This window comes from Hakea prostrata, chromosome 8, assembly GCF_041222555.1.
Source record: "Hakea prostrata isolate BN-2017 chromosome 8, UWA_Hpros_2, whole genome shotgun sequence".
Lineage (NCBI taxonomy): Eukaryota > Viridiplantae > Streptophyta > Magnoliopsida > Proteales > Proteaceae > Hakea > Hakea prostrata.
The window spans coordinates 15,493,698-15,510,852 of NC_142607.1; the positions used below are offsets into that span (position 1 = coordinate 15,493,698).

Genomic DNA, 17,155 nt, shown 5'->3' on the forward strand with positions numbered 1-17,155 from the left:
TACAGCAATGCGCAGAGCTCAGTAGATGATACGGGTGGTTTTCTATGACCATCTCTAAACCCGGGTGTAAGGTTTAAAGTATCGGTATCAAGTATGTATCGTATCGGTCAGGTGATTTTAAAAGATGTATCGTCCTGTATCGAATATTGTATCGCTATGGCTAATGTATTTTAGTGTAATACAATGAAGAGACGTATCGAGATGTATCATATATGTTGAGTCAAATATGGATACGTATCGACTAGTATCGTATGGTATCGTGAGATACTTTAAACCTTGTTCGAGTAGGGCTAAACCAGACACTTAGTTGGGACCTTTACCGATTTACCAAAGAAGAGCGTCGTTTACGCTGGACCTACATGGCAACAATGCACTATATAGAAGGTCAACTACAAGGATGATCGAGTGGGACAGTCGACAAGGAAGCATAATCCCAGGGGAAATAACAGCCATCGTCGGAAAACCTACCAAATCTAGAAAATGTAACACATACACTATTTAAGCAAGGACTCATCCCATTGATAAGCATCTAATACATTATTAACATAACATTGTGTAGCTCTTGCATGGGATCTCAATTTGTTCATTGTCTGGATTTAGCCATCGAGGCGGTTGCCCAACATATGAGCCGGCCCGCGTCTAACATTTCTTGCAGGACTCATATTCTTAAGAACCAGAAGGGGTTTAGTCAACATCTATATCATAATTGAGACGCATTAGTAGAGTTTTTTTTTTGATATCTGAGGTTCATTTGAGCCAGCTTGTGCGCACCTCAATTACATCCTCGAGAGTAGCTTTAGTGCCTGCAAAGGTCGAACCCAAGATTTCTCCACTGAAAAATATGAATCTTTACCCCCAAAATTATTGTGCTTGTCGATCATCTCCGCTCGCTGATGTTTCCTTTTCCTTTTATCTTTCGCCAAAAGAGAAAAATCATTTTTTTCTTCAAAAAGACCTTAATGCCCTTAATATCTCTCACTTATTTTAATCTTAATTTTTTCAAAGTTACTTTATAGTTCGAGAAGAAAGAAAGTTGCAGGAAAGGGCGAAGAAGGACGAAGATGACAGTGACATCTACCAAAGATAAATGGAGGAAACCTAAAGAGACTGACATTCAGTTCATTGGACGACCGAGAAGACCTTCACTGTTAAGTAAGGGCAGGTACCATCGGCTACTTTCCTTCTCATCTCTTCTCTTCCCAGTTGCCACACTTGCAGATCTGGTTTCCATGCATTCACTCACTGCGTTCATCATCTATTCTCCTTTTTAAGACACAGTAATGTAATATAGAAGAAAAGGTTTCCAGGAGATTGGAGAGATTGGGGTATTTCTGCTAATAGTTGGATCACTCTTGTCGTTTCTACCATGGCCTCTATCCCCGTCTACTTGCTTTCTATTTCTGGGAAAATCAGTGTCCTCTACTTGACCTATAAAGCCATTGAGAAACTTACAAGAGAGTTATGGAGTTCTTCCTCTGTAAGTGTTGATACTGGTGCCCCTGGGGCTTCTGCGGTTCCCGCTGTTTTTCCTGCTCGTGTTTTGGCTGCTGTGGAAAACCGAGAGGAAGTAGATGAAAATGAGGTGCCTACTTTTGATCTTGATCAATTTGCTCATTTGTTTGTTCATTGATTTTGCTTACTGCTTATTTCATAACCGATCCTGTGGTAATGGACAATCACTTTATTTGTGTTTTGACAGAGATCGACATCGCCAGGATCTTCCCAGGTTAGCTTTTTCTGGGCTTGATCTTCCCCTCACTACTCTCTCGCCTCTCCTGCAACCCCTTAGATCTAGGACCAAAGCTGTGTGCTATATAATCTAGTGTGATTAGTGGGTACGGGTGCTAGTACATCACAGTTTGGTGACTTACATCCTAGGATGGTTTACCTTTAGTATGTTGATGATGCAGCATACATGTTTGTGGTGTCAAATAATGTGCCATTATTCTTGGAATCTATGACGTTGAATTCTTATGTGTCACAATCTGAGCCCATTGCATATTAGAGTCCAACAGAGTTACAGTGAGATTGAGCAAGTTCGACAGAGCAGCTTCTATCAGTCTATAAGAGGAATTTCTTTGGTTTTGTATCTCCTATAAATCTAAGTTGTCATGCAAACTCTTATTCTTTGCACGGCTTGCACATGAATTGTATTTGACATTTGGCTACTAATGATGTATCGCCCTATGTTTTATTGTGTGATGCATTTTCTAGTATAAGTTTAATGTTTTACTTCATTATTAATTGAAATTGCTTGTCATTTATTTTAATTTATACTTTGAGCATGTGTAGATATGTGAAAATAAATTCAATTTTGACTGCATATAACCGAGCATGATTGCGAATCCAAATGGCCATTGTGGGTTGTTTTCATTAAACTAAACATGGATATGTGTTTATAGGCCTTAAAGTAAGCTAACCAAGAAGAACCAAACCCAGACCCAAAAAAGGCATTAAACCCACCGAAACATATCACTGAATCCTGACAAATTTTGTACCAGGTTTTGGCAGGGTTTCAGCCAAAATATCAGTACCTCAGTGGTTTCGACCCTACCAAGATGCTGAGACGAAAACGTGATCTTAAACATAATGGATCCCACATTATCTGATCAATTTATTTAACCCCGTGTACATAATTAAGATTTAAGAGTCCAGTTGTGGGTTTATAAAAGGGGCTCATTATAGTATCAAACCCAAAAATAAAAGAAGCATTGTCTATAAAACACAACCATGAGCCAAAACAAAGTGTTGCAAGTCTCGATTGGCCAAGTCTCGAGTGTGCTACATGCATGTTTGTGATGTGAACTAATGTGCAATTATTCTCGGAGTCTACGATGTGGGATTCTTCTGGGTCACAATTTGAGCACAATGCACATCGAGTCCGATAGAGTTACTATAGGATTGAGTGAGGCCAACATAGCAGCTTCTATTAGTCTATGTGCTTCGCTTTACACTACATTTGCATATATACATATACCTATAAATCTCAATTCTTCCCAGGTTGAGTTTAACTCTTGTTAATGCTTTCATGCAAGCCATCTGATTGTTGCTCGTTACTGACTAATGGGTCTTTTTGCCCCTTCATAAATAGGAGCAATTTGGGATGGTTTTCCTGATAAGAGACTTTATTTGTTTTAGGTCAATTTTCATTTGCATATTGTAGTTGTCAATGCATGTTTGATCAATAACAGATGCTCCCCAGTTTATAGTATGCTATGGCTTTTGCAGTATAACCTGTGGCTACAAGGATTAATACCCTGGAAATCTTCTACTTGCAGGAAAAAGAAATAGTGTCACAAGACTCACAACTGCTAGAGTTTAACTTTCTTGACTTGCCAATTAGACCGGTAATTTTATCCTGTGTTCCTTTTCCTGTTCCAACTAATCCATTAGAACTAATAAGTCTGATAGAGTGATAGTTATAGCAAATATTTATTTGGCTCTATGTAAGTGTACTCAAATTGTGGTAATATTTACTTTTGTGGAAAGGGGGAGGAAGTGTGCTGGGATTATATGCATGATGGAAACTGCAAGGATGGACACAGTTGCAGATTTGATCATCCTAATCCTATTGCTGTTGTTGGAGGGGATATTCCTTCTGGTTCTGTGCAATTACATCTGCCTAATGCATCACAACTAGCTTCAACATCTGGGTCTTTTCCACTGAATGATACTATTCCTGATCAAGATGCCGCCAATCCTCCCGTACCAGTGGTGATGCTTCCACCTCAAGGGATTCTTGCAAGTAATGGTGATCAGGTAATTTTTTTTAAAACTCCTACTCCACTCTTCTTTCTCATAGACTGTCCTTTGATATCTTAACACAGCGCAGATAGTCTACAACATCGTATTTAGAGTAAGCCTCGAGGATTCAAGGGGGAAGCTTGGAAAGAGTCACATGACACATCTAACATCCAAAATCAATTGCTCTTTTCTTTTTATGCTTTCTACTACTGTGTTTGAACTTCCTAATCATCATCCTTGATTTCTAGCCTATGCTGGCCAGTTGAATTCTAATACTACTACTATGTTTATCTGGTGTACCCAATAGTGACAAGATTTAATTTTTAATCTCTAAATGGCTTTTGCTTTAGAAAATCAAATTGTTTGTATCATTTCAGATGATACTCAGTCATCCCAAGCAAGTCTTCGTGAACAGAAATTGTATAACATCTTCGAAGCATCATTTGGAGTGTCCAGTAAATGACATCTCCACCCTATCATTGGTTTGTTTTTGTTCAAGTGGTGTTGTACCCTAATATAACATGTTCTGCAAATTGGTTACCCCAAACATGAAAATTTTTGTTCTAGTTGCTTCACCTAATTTTCTATTAAATCTGTCTCAACTATTATATTCCAGAGAGCAGGGTGATCATCTGAGTCTAGTGGATCCAAGATTCATTTACCTACATCTTCCTCTGGTGAAATGTAAAACTTCTGGCTCAATATGAGCTTTGGTTCATAAGTTGAATACAAGGCGGCACCCTCTTATAGATTTATGTCCTTGAAAACCACAATTTATTCCACTGGGAGTCATAGGCTTGTCTGCGATGTTCGTCATGTATTTACCAATGACATCATTTAGTCCTATCAATAGCAATGATTTACCAACTCGTTACCTTGTTTAGCATGCAATGTTATAGAAATATTGCCTTAAAAATATGGTTGTCATGCTTCTTCATCTAGTGTTCATCTCAAGCCTCTACCTCTCGATATGTTGCCATAGAGATCATTCTGAGATTTCTTCCAAAAATCAGATCTGCCTTAGAATATCTATCTTGTTGCTTGCCTTATTCTTTTGGATTAGATGTAGAATGAAGGTTTCTTATGATTCTGTTTGTTTGAGTTACATGGCCTATGATCAGAGGCTTACATGTGTAATGGGATGGGAGGAGGATGTAATCTACCTTAGAATATCGATGTTGTTGCTTGCCTTATTCTTTTGAATTAGATGTAGAATGAAGGTTTCTTATGATCCTGTTTGTTTGAGTTACATGGCCTGTGATCAGAGCATTACATGTGTAATGGGATGGGAGGAGGATATATGGTTCTTGGTTCTTGATTTAGGTACTCATGCTTTAGTTGTATCCTCCTCTTCTACCACTTAGGTGACTAACTTTGGTGCATCCAGCCGCGAGATTGGTCATCTAAACCTTTCCCCCCTTCTCGTAATACTAGCCATCCATCTAGCCTGAGGCCTCCATCCCGTCTACCGTGGTCTCTAGCCATTTCTTTTTGTTTTCCTCACATTCCCTTTATCACTGTTTTTCGTTCTTCATGTTCCACAATTTACCACGATTTGTTGTCAATTAGTCAATTTACTAAATCAATAGATTGCTGCTCTTTCTATGTTCTTATTGTGCATTTCAAGATCTTTAAATCGGAAGGACGAATGGTAGAGTATGATTATTATCGTTACTTAGGTCTTTTGTCACCCTTCAAGCTCTAGTAATGTCCATGAGTATTGCTCTACACCAGGTACCTCTATAAGTTTGTCTATTTTCTTTAATCCATTTGGATGTGGGGCTAGTGGTGGCCAACAAGGAGGGGGTGTGGTGGTTTCCGGCGGTGGTGGTTGAGTTCTGGCAAGTTGTAGGAAGAAAATGGGTGAAGAGTATAGGGGGAAGGTGGAGGTGGTGGTGGCCAATAGGGGAGGGTGTGTGGTGGTTTCTGGCGTTGGTGAGTAAGTTTTGGCAAGGTGTAGGAGGAAGAAGGTGCCCCTTCATCCACCTAAGTATTAGGTATGGGATGAAATACAAGGTTAGTTTAGTAATTTAACATTGGGAGGGTTTTTTGGTCATTTTATATTAGGAGTTAACTGGGTACTAATTCAAACTATTAAAGTTGTGGTAAACGTAATTTAGGCCACTTAAGGGAGACAACACGAGTTTTGGCCCATTTTAAGTGAGGCAAATATAAAAAACTCTAAATAAAGTCTGCCAACAAAATTAGGATGCTTGATCCTTTTTTTTTTCTTGGTCAAAGCTTGATACTCTTTTAAGAACCATCAAAGCAATCACTGGCTTCACTTTCCACTCCATTTTCCGTTTCCGTCCATTTTCCAACCTTCGTTTCTTGACTTCTCAGTCTCTTCCCTTAGAAAGAGAGGACCATCAAGCTTCCATTATTTGGCCTCTTAGCTTTCCATTAGTAGAATGTTTGGTTTCCTCAATCTTACCTAACAGGCATGGTGTTACAGTGAGTCGATACAAATATCAGCAATGGTGCCGGTAATTGAGATTTTATCCTCCCATTTAAGGCCTGCAACGGCCTCTGTGTGGAACAGTTACTTTAGATCTCTTCCCAATAACGCAAATGAAACTCGTACAAATACAAAGTTCAAACACGTATTTATTGTGCCATCGCCTCACTTATCTCCTCCTATGTCAAGGCTTGTGACTAGGAAGAGAAGGTTTTGAATGGAGATTAGATTAAATAGTTGTATCTCTCATTGTGGTAGGTGGCTTCAACAAGGGCATCATGGCCAGTTTCCCCAACTACGACACTAATATTGATTAAGTTGTGGAAAACCTTGCAAAAGACTACTTTTGCACTTCTATTGCTAGTGATAATATGGTGCCCCTGTTGTCAATCCTTCTCTTGCGGCTCCTAATGCAACTATTGCGGATACTATTCCTGTTGTTGTACTTGATCTTGATTCTTCTACCAACCATGCACTCGATGCCATGGGAACTTAAGAGGAAGTGGGTTTAGAAGATTATAGCTTTGATAATGGTGATGATGAAGATGGCGATGATGATGGGTTAAAGGAGGAAAACATCAAAAGGGTTTCTGCAAAACCTAAAAAAAAGTACATTGTCGTGATTGCTTTAATTACCTTCGAATTGCAACTTGTTGCCATAAAACTAATTGCAGGTACAATCATCCTGCTAGAAAGGGAAACCAGGTACTCTGGATCCGTTTGTTTATTAGCAAGTAATAGAGTTTGCTTTATCGTTTGTATGTTAGCTTTTTTCTAAAATAGTCTCTGGCAACTCCCTTGATCAAAAAGGCTAGAAACATAATTGTGTGCTTAGTGCCTACACCTTAATCATCTAGTTTTGTCTTTTATTTAGTGGGTGTGATAAAGAATTTAATATGACAAATTGTGAAGGAATTAAACAGTTATCTCGTCTTGTGTGTATGTGCTTGTCTGTCTTGTACTTATGACCAAGGAAAAAATTTCGATCGAAACACGAATTTCGACCTTGAAAAAGGTCGAAATTTCCAAGTTTATTTTGGTCGAAATTTGTAATTTTTTCTTGAAAATTCGAACTTCATTTGGGCCTCATATGGACTCAAAATGATTTGGATTCTTGCATACTACCTATTTCAAGCATAATAAACACTTTAGAACTACTAGTTTACCAAAAAAACCATTGAAAATGTAACATTCAAGTATATAGTATATATGAGAAGAAACGAGAATGTTACCAATTACAAGTCTACTCTATTCCATGTCTCCCTCTTCTATTTGCACCCTATACAAATGGCAATACAAGTCCCATGATGTTTGCCCCATATAGTTGTCGACGTAGTTGGCAACTGCAACTTTGTATGTGGCCTCATCCACATGCCTAAGATTTCTTGATGGTGGGAAGTTGCGAATCTTTGAATAGGGAATTGGCTTAACTGCATATGGAAAGGCTAGTGGTGGCTGTAGTATAGAGTGGAAGATTTGCTCAACAAATGAAGGAACGCCCTGGTTGTCAGTAGGGGCAGGGACACCATAAGCTCCATACTGACAATAAGGTTCCAGTGGCTGACTCCGATAGGTGACAGTTGGAGGGACACCAGAAGCTCCATAACTATGAGGCTCCACTAGTGGCTAACCCTGAGTCTAATAGCCAGGAGGGATACCATAAGGTCCATAACCATAAGCTCCATAAGTTGACCTAGTAGAATCAATACTCTCCACAGCAGGATCATATGAGGACTCTATAGGCCTATGCCATTCGGATCCTCTGGAGGTGGAGTGTCTGGAATCATCTATGCTCATCGATCTCATAGATCCCACCAAGCTCTCCGCATCAGTCGGATGGTAAGACCCATATAGTGGCATGTCCTCCATGCTATTATAGCCGTCTGTCTTCCCTTACCCTTCCTCGAATATGTAAAGGAAACATTTTTGCCTCGAGTTGCAGCTCCAGTATGGTCTGAATCCTGTGTCGCTTGGGTGAATTGACTCTCGCCTGTGAATCTCGATGGTTGTCCTCCCCCTAACTCTCACGTATTGTTGGTGCTGGTGGTTTGTCCCTAGGATCAATTGAATCCTGATCACGCGGTCCAATACCCCTCCTTATCCCCTCCATCATCATCATCATCATCATCATCGTCATCACCTCGTCGTCATCGTCGGAGGCCTGAGTCGCATCATCCTCAGTGTCGGATTAGACAATCAAATCCTCACTCTGGGTGGATGCACTAGGGTGTGGCATGAAGGGACGGGCGGGCGTTGCATGTGCACTCCTCTCTTGGACCATGAAATCCTCCACATCAACCCCCATTTCCTCTGCAATCTGTCTAATGGGACAACCTCCCTCCTCATTCAACAATGGCTCTCCACTGTTCCTGATCCAGTCAACAACTGAGTTATCATCATCATCCATCTCAAATATGTCGGCCAACTTGATATTGTTACTCTCTCTGTCCATCCTTTGTCTAATATGATCATTCCTCAGTCTCATATTATAATGTAAGTAGACAAGGTCCTCTAGACACTTCACACCCAATCGGTTGTGCCTCTTTGAGTAGATGAGGCTAAAGGTGCTCCAATTTTGCTCACAACCAGTGGCAGAATATGTCTAGGAGAGCACTTTGCTTGCAATTGTACTCAAGTGGGGTGAATCATGTCCAAATTGCAACCACTATTCAATTGGAACAAACATGGACTCCTAGTCTTTCAATACTTAAATAACTAAGGTAAAGATATAATATAATAATTAAATATATAATGAATGAACTTACCCTCAGGGGTGGATTCCTGTCCTGATACAGCCACGAAACAGCTAAAGCTCCTAGTGGCATCCCTAAATGTCTTTATCTAATATAAAGGAAGAAAAAAAACAATAACTAGGTTAATAACTTAGTAAAACTATGAATTGTGAATGTCAAATCACTATCTCACCTCCATGAGGATGATTGCTTGTTTAGATGCATCCGGTTCCAACTTCTCCACTACTGTTTAGATGACATCTATCAAATCTTGCCTCATCCCAAGATTGTCTTTGTAATGATATTTGGGATTTAAATAGTATGTTGTGTAAGAAAAAGAAAAAAATAAAAGATTGATAGTTAATACTTAAATACTTAATAGTGTGATAACATAATGAAAATTAAATTGAATCCTAGACTTAACAACTCACCAGCCTTATCGATGACTTTCTTGTTGCCGTGTAGGTAGACCTGAGCAACTTGCTACTTTGTCCTATCTACTGCAGCCCATATGTGTGGAAGAGTAGGTCTTTTCTGCTGATCGACCATCCTCAACTCATACACCACAGGCTCAAGCATTTTCACCACTATCCTCACATTATGCCAAAAATTGTCATCGAGTATAGTCAACTGTGCCCTCCTTCCTCCTACGGATGAAGAACCTGATGCAGAATTGAAGACATATTTACGAAAGAAGAAGCCCATTGGGTTAGGCCCATCAAAGGCCTAAAGTTGTCACCCATGGGCTAGGGCTGTTTTAGTGGGTTAAAATTAGCCCACATATGTTGAACTTCATAGTCTAGACCTAAGCCTAAATCTAGTTTTTGGAAAGTCAATAAAAGGGGCTTTAGTTTGAAAATAAGAGAACTCATTGTCAAATGAGTTCTCCTTTGTCAAGAGTTAGGTAGTAGTTGAGTTATTAATAGGTAGGTGGTGTTAGCTAGTGGTTAGATGTTGCCATTAATGTTTATGTCTCTTTAGAATGCTATATAAAGAGATTTATGTAAGTGGTGAAAAAACAACTTGTAAAATGAAATCAAATTGCTTGCTAGCATTCCTCCTCTTGGAGAACCCTTGTGTTTGATCAAGGTAGATTGGTGTTCGATCCAATCGATCCACCTTGCGGTGAGAAGCCCAGGTGTTACATGTTACTTTGTTGTCCTTATTGTTCTCTTAATTCTCTTATATTGTTCCATCCATTCTTCTTTATAGCATATTGCTGTTTTGAAAACCTAGTTAGTCCTTGTTCTTAAACCAATATCCTTGTTCTACCACTTCGGTTTTCAGCCTTCCATTATATCTGAATTTTATCTATCTTAAGTCTATCAAGTTTGCAATTATCTCCCTGTGAAAAGGTCCTATTTGGCTACTGTTTTGATCATTCAAATACAATACTACATTAGAACCCTCTCAGTTAAACCACTGCTTTGATGCAAACATGCTCCTAAGGCAGTCTTCTTACACTCAAAGCTCTGTAGTGCTATCTAATTGGTAGCAAATCTAGTTATGCCTAGCCTCACTAAATCACCTTAATACTTGCCCCTCATCATCTTTAATACATATGTGTGGTTATAGATGAAGGTGCTAACTTGTCGAGCTTGCTCCACGGTCTTTTTCACAAGCTTGACCTTTTTGATGTCCTTTAGCATTAGGTCAATGCAATGAGTGGCACATAGAGTCCAAAAGAACCTTTATCTGTCCATCCATCAAGGCATCAATACATAGTTATAGTGTACATGTAATGTAAATATATGTATTTAAAAATGAGAATTAGCACTAGAAGTAGAAGTATGTTTTGGTACCTAGGGTTCCCCTACATCTTCAACTCAGCTTTCTTGTAGTTGGAGCCATTATCAATCACAATTTGGATCACATTCTTCACTCCAACCTCCTTCACCACTTGTTTTAATAATTTATGAATGTATTTTGCATCCTTCTTCTCACCGAATGCATTCACTGACTTGAGGAACACTGTCCTCCCATCACAATTCAACATGAAATTGATGATGGACTATCTAGTGGAACCAGTCCAACCATCTGCCATCACAATCACTCCATAATAAGCCCCTCATGGGCTTTAATCTATTAATATAATCATTTAACTCCTTATGCTTAGGCAAATAGACATTATATATCTCATATGGAGTGGGTCCCTGTACACTACTCTCAGCCTTGCCTATCTCCTCAATTATATCTCTATAGTGGGGCCCTTGGGTTGTATGTGCTTGAATACTATGGTAATAAGCCCATTTGGAGAAAAGTCAAAACCATCCCCACTTTCTCCTTCACACTCCCCCATAGGTGCTTCAACTTTCTCTGCTTTTGCTCAGGCCTCCTAAATAGGGCCGGATCACTGCGAAGAATCTCCAGATCTGGATCTGTAGGATGTGCTGATGAAGCTTGACCCCTTGTTGAGGTCTGTGGGATAAAAACCTCCTGCCTCACACTTTGACTCCTCCTCATTGGGACTTGGGAGCTGTCTGTGTCTCCCATCCCTGCTGGCTCTCTAGAGGACCAAAACCCATAGACCTCTATTGCCTCTTCATTCATCAACCCTCTGTTGCTCTCTACTCATCATCATCGCCCTCCTGATCTGTTCGGGCTCGGGTCAAGGTCACATCCATACTCTCCTGGCTCCTCTAGATCATAATCCTCTGGCTCTTGAAGGTCGTCTAGGCATGCATCCTCGAACTCCTCACTCTGTGTTTTTTTCTCTTTCCTCTTTTGCTTTCTCCCACTCAAAGATGAGGCCATTGCCTTCTTGACCTCTGAGGGCACCTTTTGGCATCCTACTACATCCCTGTTTCCTCCACCAGCTAGATGCACCTTCAGTCTAGTGGCTCCACCTCCTCTTATTTGTTTCTTGTAGTAATTACACTCACTCTTTCTCCTATCAGCTGTTAGTGGCCTCCCGTGTTGCCAGGTTATGTCTGACATCTTTAAAAGAGTCTGATACAAGAAATACACACTAAGTATCTTGAAAAGCTCCACAATATGCTCAAAAATTACATACATACTTCTAATAATAACCTCTTATTTTTAAATATAAAACAAAAATAAATAAGTATCTTTTTAATATCTAAATAATTTAAAAAATATATAAAATACAGACTAATTATCTGAAAAGGCTCCACAATATGCTCCACAAATTGCATACATGCTTGCACTAATACTCTAATATTTTTAAATTAAAAACAAAAATGAATTAGTTTTTTTTTTAATATTTAATTATATATTTAATATAGTAAAAATACATAATTAACAGGAAAAAAATTTGATTCAAACACCATCACAGCAATATGGTGTCTCAACTCTCACATACATTAATTTGAAGCTCATACATCTACTATACATATACACTTTTAGCAATATACATAATTTACAAAATAATTTTTAATAACAGAAAAATAAAAAAAATTGTGGGAAGAACCAAAAATTAATTTTGACCCTACAAATTCATAGATCAACACTCTAAAGTAAACATACTTAAATTTGGAAGCAATTCAAGAGGATTTAAGGCACAAAAAAAAATAAAAAATAAAAAAATGAGGAAGTTAGTAACCACCTTGCAAGATTTGAGAAAATTCACAAATGAATGACCAAATCTAGTGTTTGAATGAAGTGGAGTTCTAGAAATTAGGTGAAATGAGGGATGAAAGCAAGAAGACGAAAAAAAAAAGAGTCGAAACAGGTTGAAATTTCAGTGGGCGATATGGGTCGAAATCGCGAAATAATGCAGGTTTTGATAAAAAAACATTGATTTTTATAACCTGCCAGGTATCGTTTCAGGTTGATATGAAACATTTCATTTTCTTGAACTTGTATTTCGTTTCCTTTTTGAAAACTGCATGCATTTCAACCGAACAATTTCTGTCAATTTTTTTTCTATGCTTATGATTTCCTTGGAAGCTTTCAACGGAAGTTGATAAACAATGTTTTCCTCTCTTGGCATTTTTTATAAATAATTTTGCCTTTTATCATTGGTTGGTTTACTCTTAACCAGGTTGGGAACTATGAATTCATGGTGTTATGATTCAAGTATATGATTGAACAGTGTTTCTCATTTGGGTTCCTATTGCTTTATCCATGTAAAAGGTTAATGAAGAAAGCGAGAAAGGAGTTCCATCAGGAAAAAAGGGACAACAAGAATGCAAGGTCATTATTTTACTCATTTTTTATCATAATATATGTTGCTTTTCTTTATGGGTTTCTAGTTTCAAGGTCCCTGAACTTATTATTGCTGTGTTGTTTATAATTACGTTACTTTCTGTGAGTACTATAAATTGTAGGTTCACTGTTGTTCTTACTTTCTGTGGCTATTGATGTATCTTATACTAATGTGGATGTTCTGGCTACTGATGTATGTTATATGAACAATGGATGTTCCTCTGTTTATAGTATTCTATGGCCATTGCAGTATTACCTGCAGCCAGGAGGATGCAAGCTTGGAAAAGCTTGTAGCTTCAGTCATTCACGACGAAAACCAAAAGTACCACCACCTCTGCCAACACGACCGCTAGATTTTAACTTTCTTGACTTGCCAATTAGACCGGTAATATCATTGTTCTTTCTTGTTCCACCTAATCCATTAAAGCAAACATGTTTTATATTTATCTGGCCGTTTATTTGAGTTTATTGAGCAAGTATACTGAAAATTGTTTTCTCTCTGTCAAGGATGAGAGAGAGTGCTCGTACTATATGCGTGATGGTGTTTGCAAGGATGGACGCAACTGCAGGTTTCATCATCCTGATCCTGTTGCTGTTGAAGGTCATATCCCTTCTGCTTCTTTCTTATTTCCTCCGTCAGGCATACTGGAACCAACTTCTACATCTTTGTCGTTTCCTTCAAACGGCGATGTTCCTTACCTAGAAGCTGCAAATCCTTATGTAACATCAATGGTGCTTCCACATCAATGGGTTCCAGATCCTGAATGGAATGAATATGAGGTAAATTTTATTCACGTTCTGTCTCTCTTGGTAAGTGGGGGTTAAGGCTGCTTCTTATATTATGAGCCTCCCAGACCCAGCAGTGGCAATAGCCTTGTGGACTGGGTACACCCTTATTATTGCTTCTCTTTCTCTCTGTCTCTCTGCCTCTCTGCCTCTCTGCCTCTCTCTCCACGCTAGTATACAACATTATATACAGGGCAAGAGTTGAGGAGTCAAGAGGGAAAGGGGCTTGACAAAAACATGTCTAACATCTAAAACCAATTTTCTCTTTTCTTTTTTATGCTTTCTGCTACAGCAATTGAACTCCCTTATTGTGTTCCTTGATTTCTAGCTTGTGCTTGTCAGTAACAGGGATGTATTATCAGTCAGAGTCATATTGTGTAGCAAAGTCATTGCAATCATATGGCTGTGGATTCCTGATCTTTTACCTTTACCCACTTACATGTTCATCAACTTCATCATTGACCTTTTGAGTTGCTAGGTTGTGGCTTTACTGAGTCCTCGTTTGCTGGAAACTATGCACCATGCAGGCTACTTCCAGTCATGAATGGACACAACCATTGCTCATACCGAATCCTGGTCACGCTGGCTGGAGTTGGCCAAAGACTCCCCCTGCTATGGATGACAATTGCAGGAAGGATGCAAAGAAAACCAAAATTCTGCAGTTCCCATACTGTCATATCTGCAAGGCTTACTATAGCAGCAAGGATAAGTTGGCCCAACACAAATTAGAGAAGAAGCACAAACAGAAGATGGAAGCATTGAAAAAATCAAAGAAAGAAACCAGTGCCCCAGCTGATTCTGCTGCTCCAGTGGTGAAGGATCCCATGATTGGTCCAAGAGAAAGCCCAGAAATTGGCGAGGACAATACTGTTAGACAGTCTGCGGGATGTGAAATCCATAATATTGATTGTAGAAGCAAAGATGTCGCAGACCAACACAAAATGGAAAAGAAACTCAAGAACCTTGAGACTGTGGAACAAACAAAGAAAGAAGCCAAAATTCTGCAGCCCCCGTACTATCGTGTCTGCAAGATTCACTGTAGCAGCAAGGATAACTTGACCGAACACAAATTAGGGAAGAACCACAAAGAGAAGATGGAAGCACTGAAAAAATCAAAGAAAGAATCCAGTGCCCCAGCTGCTTCTGCTGCTCCAGTGGTGAAGGATTCCATGATTGGTCCTAGAGAAAGCCCAGAAATTGGCAAGGACGAGACTGTTAGACAGTCTGTGGGATGTGAAATCCGTAATGTTGATTGTAGAAGCAAAGATGTCTTGGACCAACACAAAATGGAAAAGAAACACGAGAAGAACCTTGAGACAGTGGAACAAACAAAGAAAGAAGCCAAAATTCAGCAGTCCCCGTACTGTCATATCTGCAAGATTCACTGTAGCAGCAAGGATAACTTGGCCCAGCACAAATTAGGGAAGAAGCACAAAGAGAAGATGGATGCACTGAAAAAACCAATGAAAGAAATGAGTGCCCCAGCTTCTTCTACTGCTCCAGTGGTGAAGGATCTGATGATTGGTCGAAGAGAAATCCCAGAAGTTGGCAAGGGCAAGACTGTTAGACAGTCTGTGGGATGTGAAATCCGTAATGTTGATTGTAGAAGTAAAGATGTATCGGACCAACACAAAATGGAAAAGAAACATGAGAAGAACCTTGATAAAATGGAACAATCAAATAAAGAAGCCAAAATTGTGCAGTCTCTGTGCTGTGATATCTGCAAAATTCACTGTTCCGGAGAGGATAACTTGGCCCAACACAAATTGGGGAAGAAGCACAAAGAGAAGATGGATGCACTGGAAAAATCAAAGAAAGAAACCAGCACCCCGGCAGAAAAGGATTATGTAATTGGTTCAAATCCTGAAAGGAATTGCTATCAGGTGCTCTCTCTCTCTTGCTCTCTGTTTCATTTTTGGCCCATTCCTGCTTTGGCAGTAGCCTTAGCTTTGAGCACTGGTTATGCGATTATTACCTGTCTCTCTTCATCATAAATTGTACCTGATATCCTGGAGCGCAGATCCCCTCCCCCATCAGGTGACGGGATCAGTATGTGTTCCCCCAGGTCTTTTCACCACAAAATGGAGTGGGGTTTATATCTGAAAATAATAATAATAATAATAATAATAATAAAATTTAAAGACCTGACCACTAGTGGGTCCCACCTGATTTTGTGGTGATAAAAGCATTGGGAGCATGTATGATTCCCCCAAGGAGGTGATCTGGACTCGGATGTGCTTCTAGTTTTATTGGGTAACAATCTATTGGTAGGAGAAACAAAAAAATTATTACCAGCCACCTGATAGAAACAGAGCCACAGTTAGTCTGATTCTGCCCCCCCCCCCCCCCCCCCCAAAAAAAAAAAAAAAAAAAAAAAGAAGAAAGAAAAGAAAAGAAAAAAGAGTTAGTCTGATTCTGCATAACATATAACATATATTAAGTGTCAAGTATTCAATGTGAGGAATGGCCTTGACAAAGACCAGCTGTCAGAAGTCTTAGCTTCAATATGGTAAATGATCCCAAAGAAGAAAAATGAAGATTTTATATTTTTGGTGGGTTGCAAGGGATGATTGGTGGGGGATGGCTAGTTGTGTTCCATGAGAAATACGCTTCTGTTCCTTGAGTAACCAACCATTCAGTTCTTACTTGAAATCTTCCCTTGTTTCTGGTTTCTCAGACGATGGCAGCTTGGTGTTCTCCGCAAAGGGGTTTTTTGAAGATGAACAGCGACTTTTCCTTCTCAGAAGAAAGAGGTAAGGGTGGAATTGGTTTTGTGCTGAGGGATCATTGTGGTGTTCCAATATGGGCGATTTCAGAACCCTGTGGTTGTTCGTGGGTGTTGATGGGAGAAGCATTGGCCTTGCGGAGCGGGATGACGATGGTCAGGGATGCATCAATGCGGTCGGTGGTGTTTGAATGTGATTCAGAGATGTTAGTAAGGTTCATTCATGAGCCTGCTTTGGTTTGCACCTTGGAGGTGGCCATGTTCCTGGTGATTGAGGACTTAAAGGTTCTGTTGAGTGGTGAACCAGGTTGGTCTGTTCAGCTTGTTTCTAGGTCTGCTAACGTGGTAGCTGATGACCTCGCTAAGAGGGCCCAGTCTATGGCAAGTTGGACTGCCTGGCACATTTCCTCTCCTTGGCTTCTTGAATTGTGTAATCAGGATGCCTTGTCCTCCTCTTGCCCTCCTTTAATTTAAGCTTTTTTCTTATAGGAAAAAAGATTACAATAAATTGTAGTATACTCGTCTTTCTTTCTTCTCTTTTTT

The 17,155-nt window shown here is 39.5% G+C and overlaps 1 protein-coding gene across 1 annotated transcript; it reads left to right on the forward strand.

Moving 5' to 3' along the window:
• The first annotated feature begins 1,027 nt into the window (after positions 1–1,027).
• On the forward strand, positions 1,028–17,155 carry LOC149007255 (uncharacterized). The gene is made up of 9 exons (XM_089164942.1): positions 1,028–1,582; positions 1,700–1,726; positions 3,279–3,347; positions 3,490–3,759; positions 13,030–13,089; positions 13,352–13,486; positions 13,609–13,881; positions 14,415–15,770; positions 16,565–17,155. The coding sequence occupies exons 1-9, from the start codon at positions 1,367–1,369 to the stop codon at positions 17,084–17,086; spliced, it is 2,928 nt and encodes a 975-aa protein (XP_089021068.1). The 5' UTR covers positions 1,028–1,366; the 3' UTR covers positions 17,087–17,155.

Excerpts from the sequence above, each read along its gene's own strand:
- LOC149007255 (XM_089164942.1), top strand. The coding sequence starts at position 1,367 with ATGGCCTCTATCCCCGTCTACTTGCTTTCTATTTCTGGGAAAATCAGT. Across the intron at positions 1,583-1,699 it reads AGGAAGTAGATGAAAATGAG|AGATCGACATCGCCAGGATC; the intron begins GTGCCTACTTTT and ends GTGTTTTGACAG. Across the intron at positions 3,760-13,029 it reads TTGCAAGTAATGGTGATCAG|GTTAATGAAGAAAGCGAGAA; the intron begins GTAATTTTTTTT and ends TCCATGTAAAAG.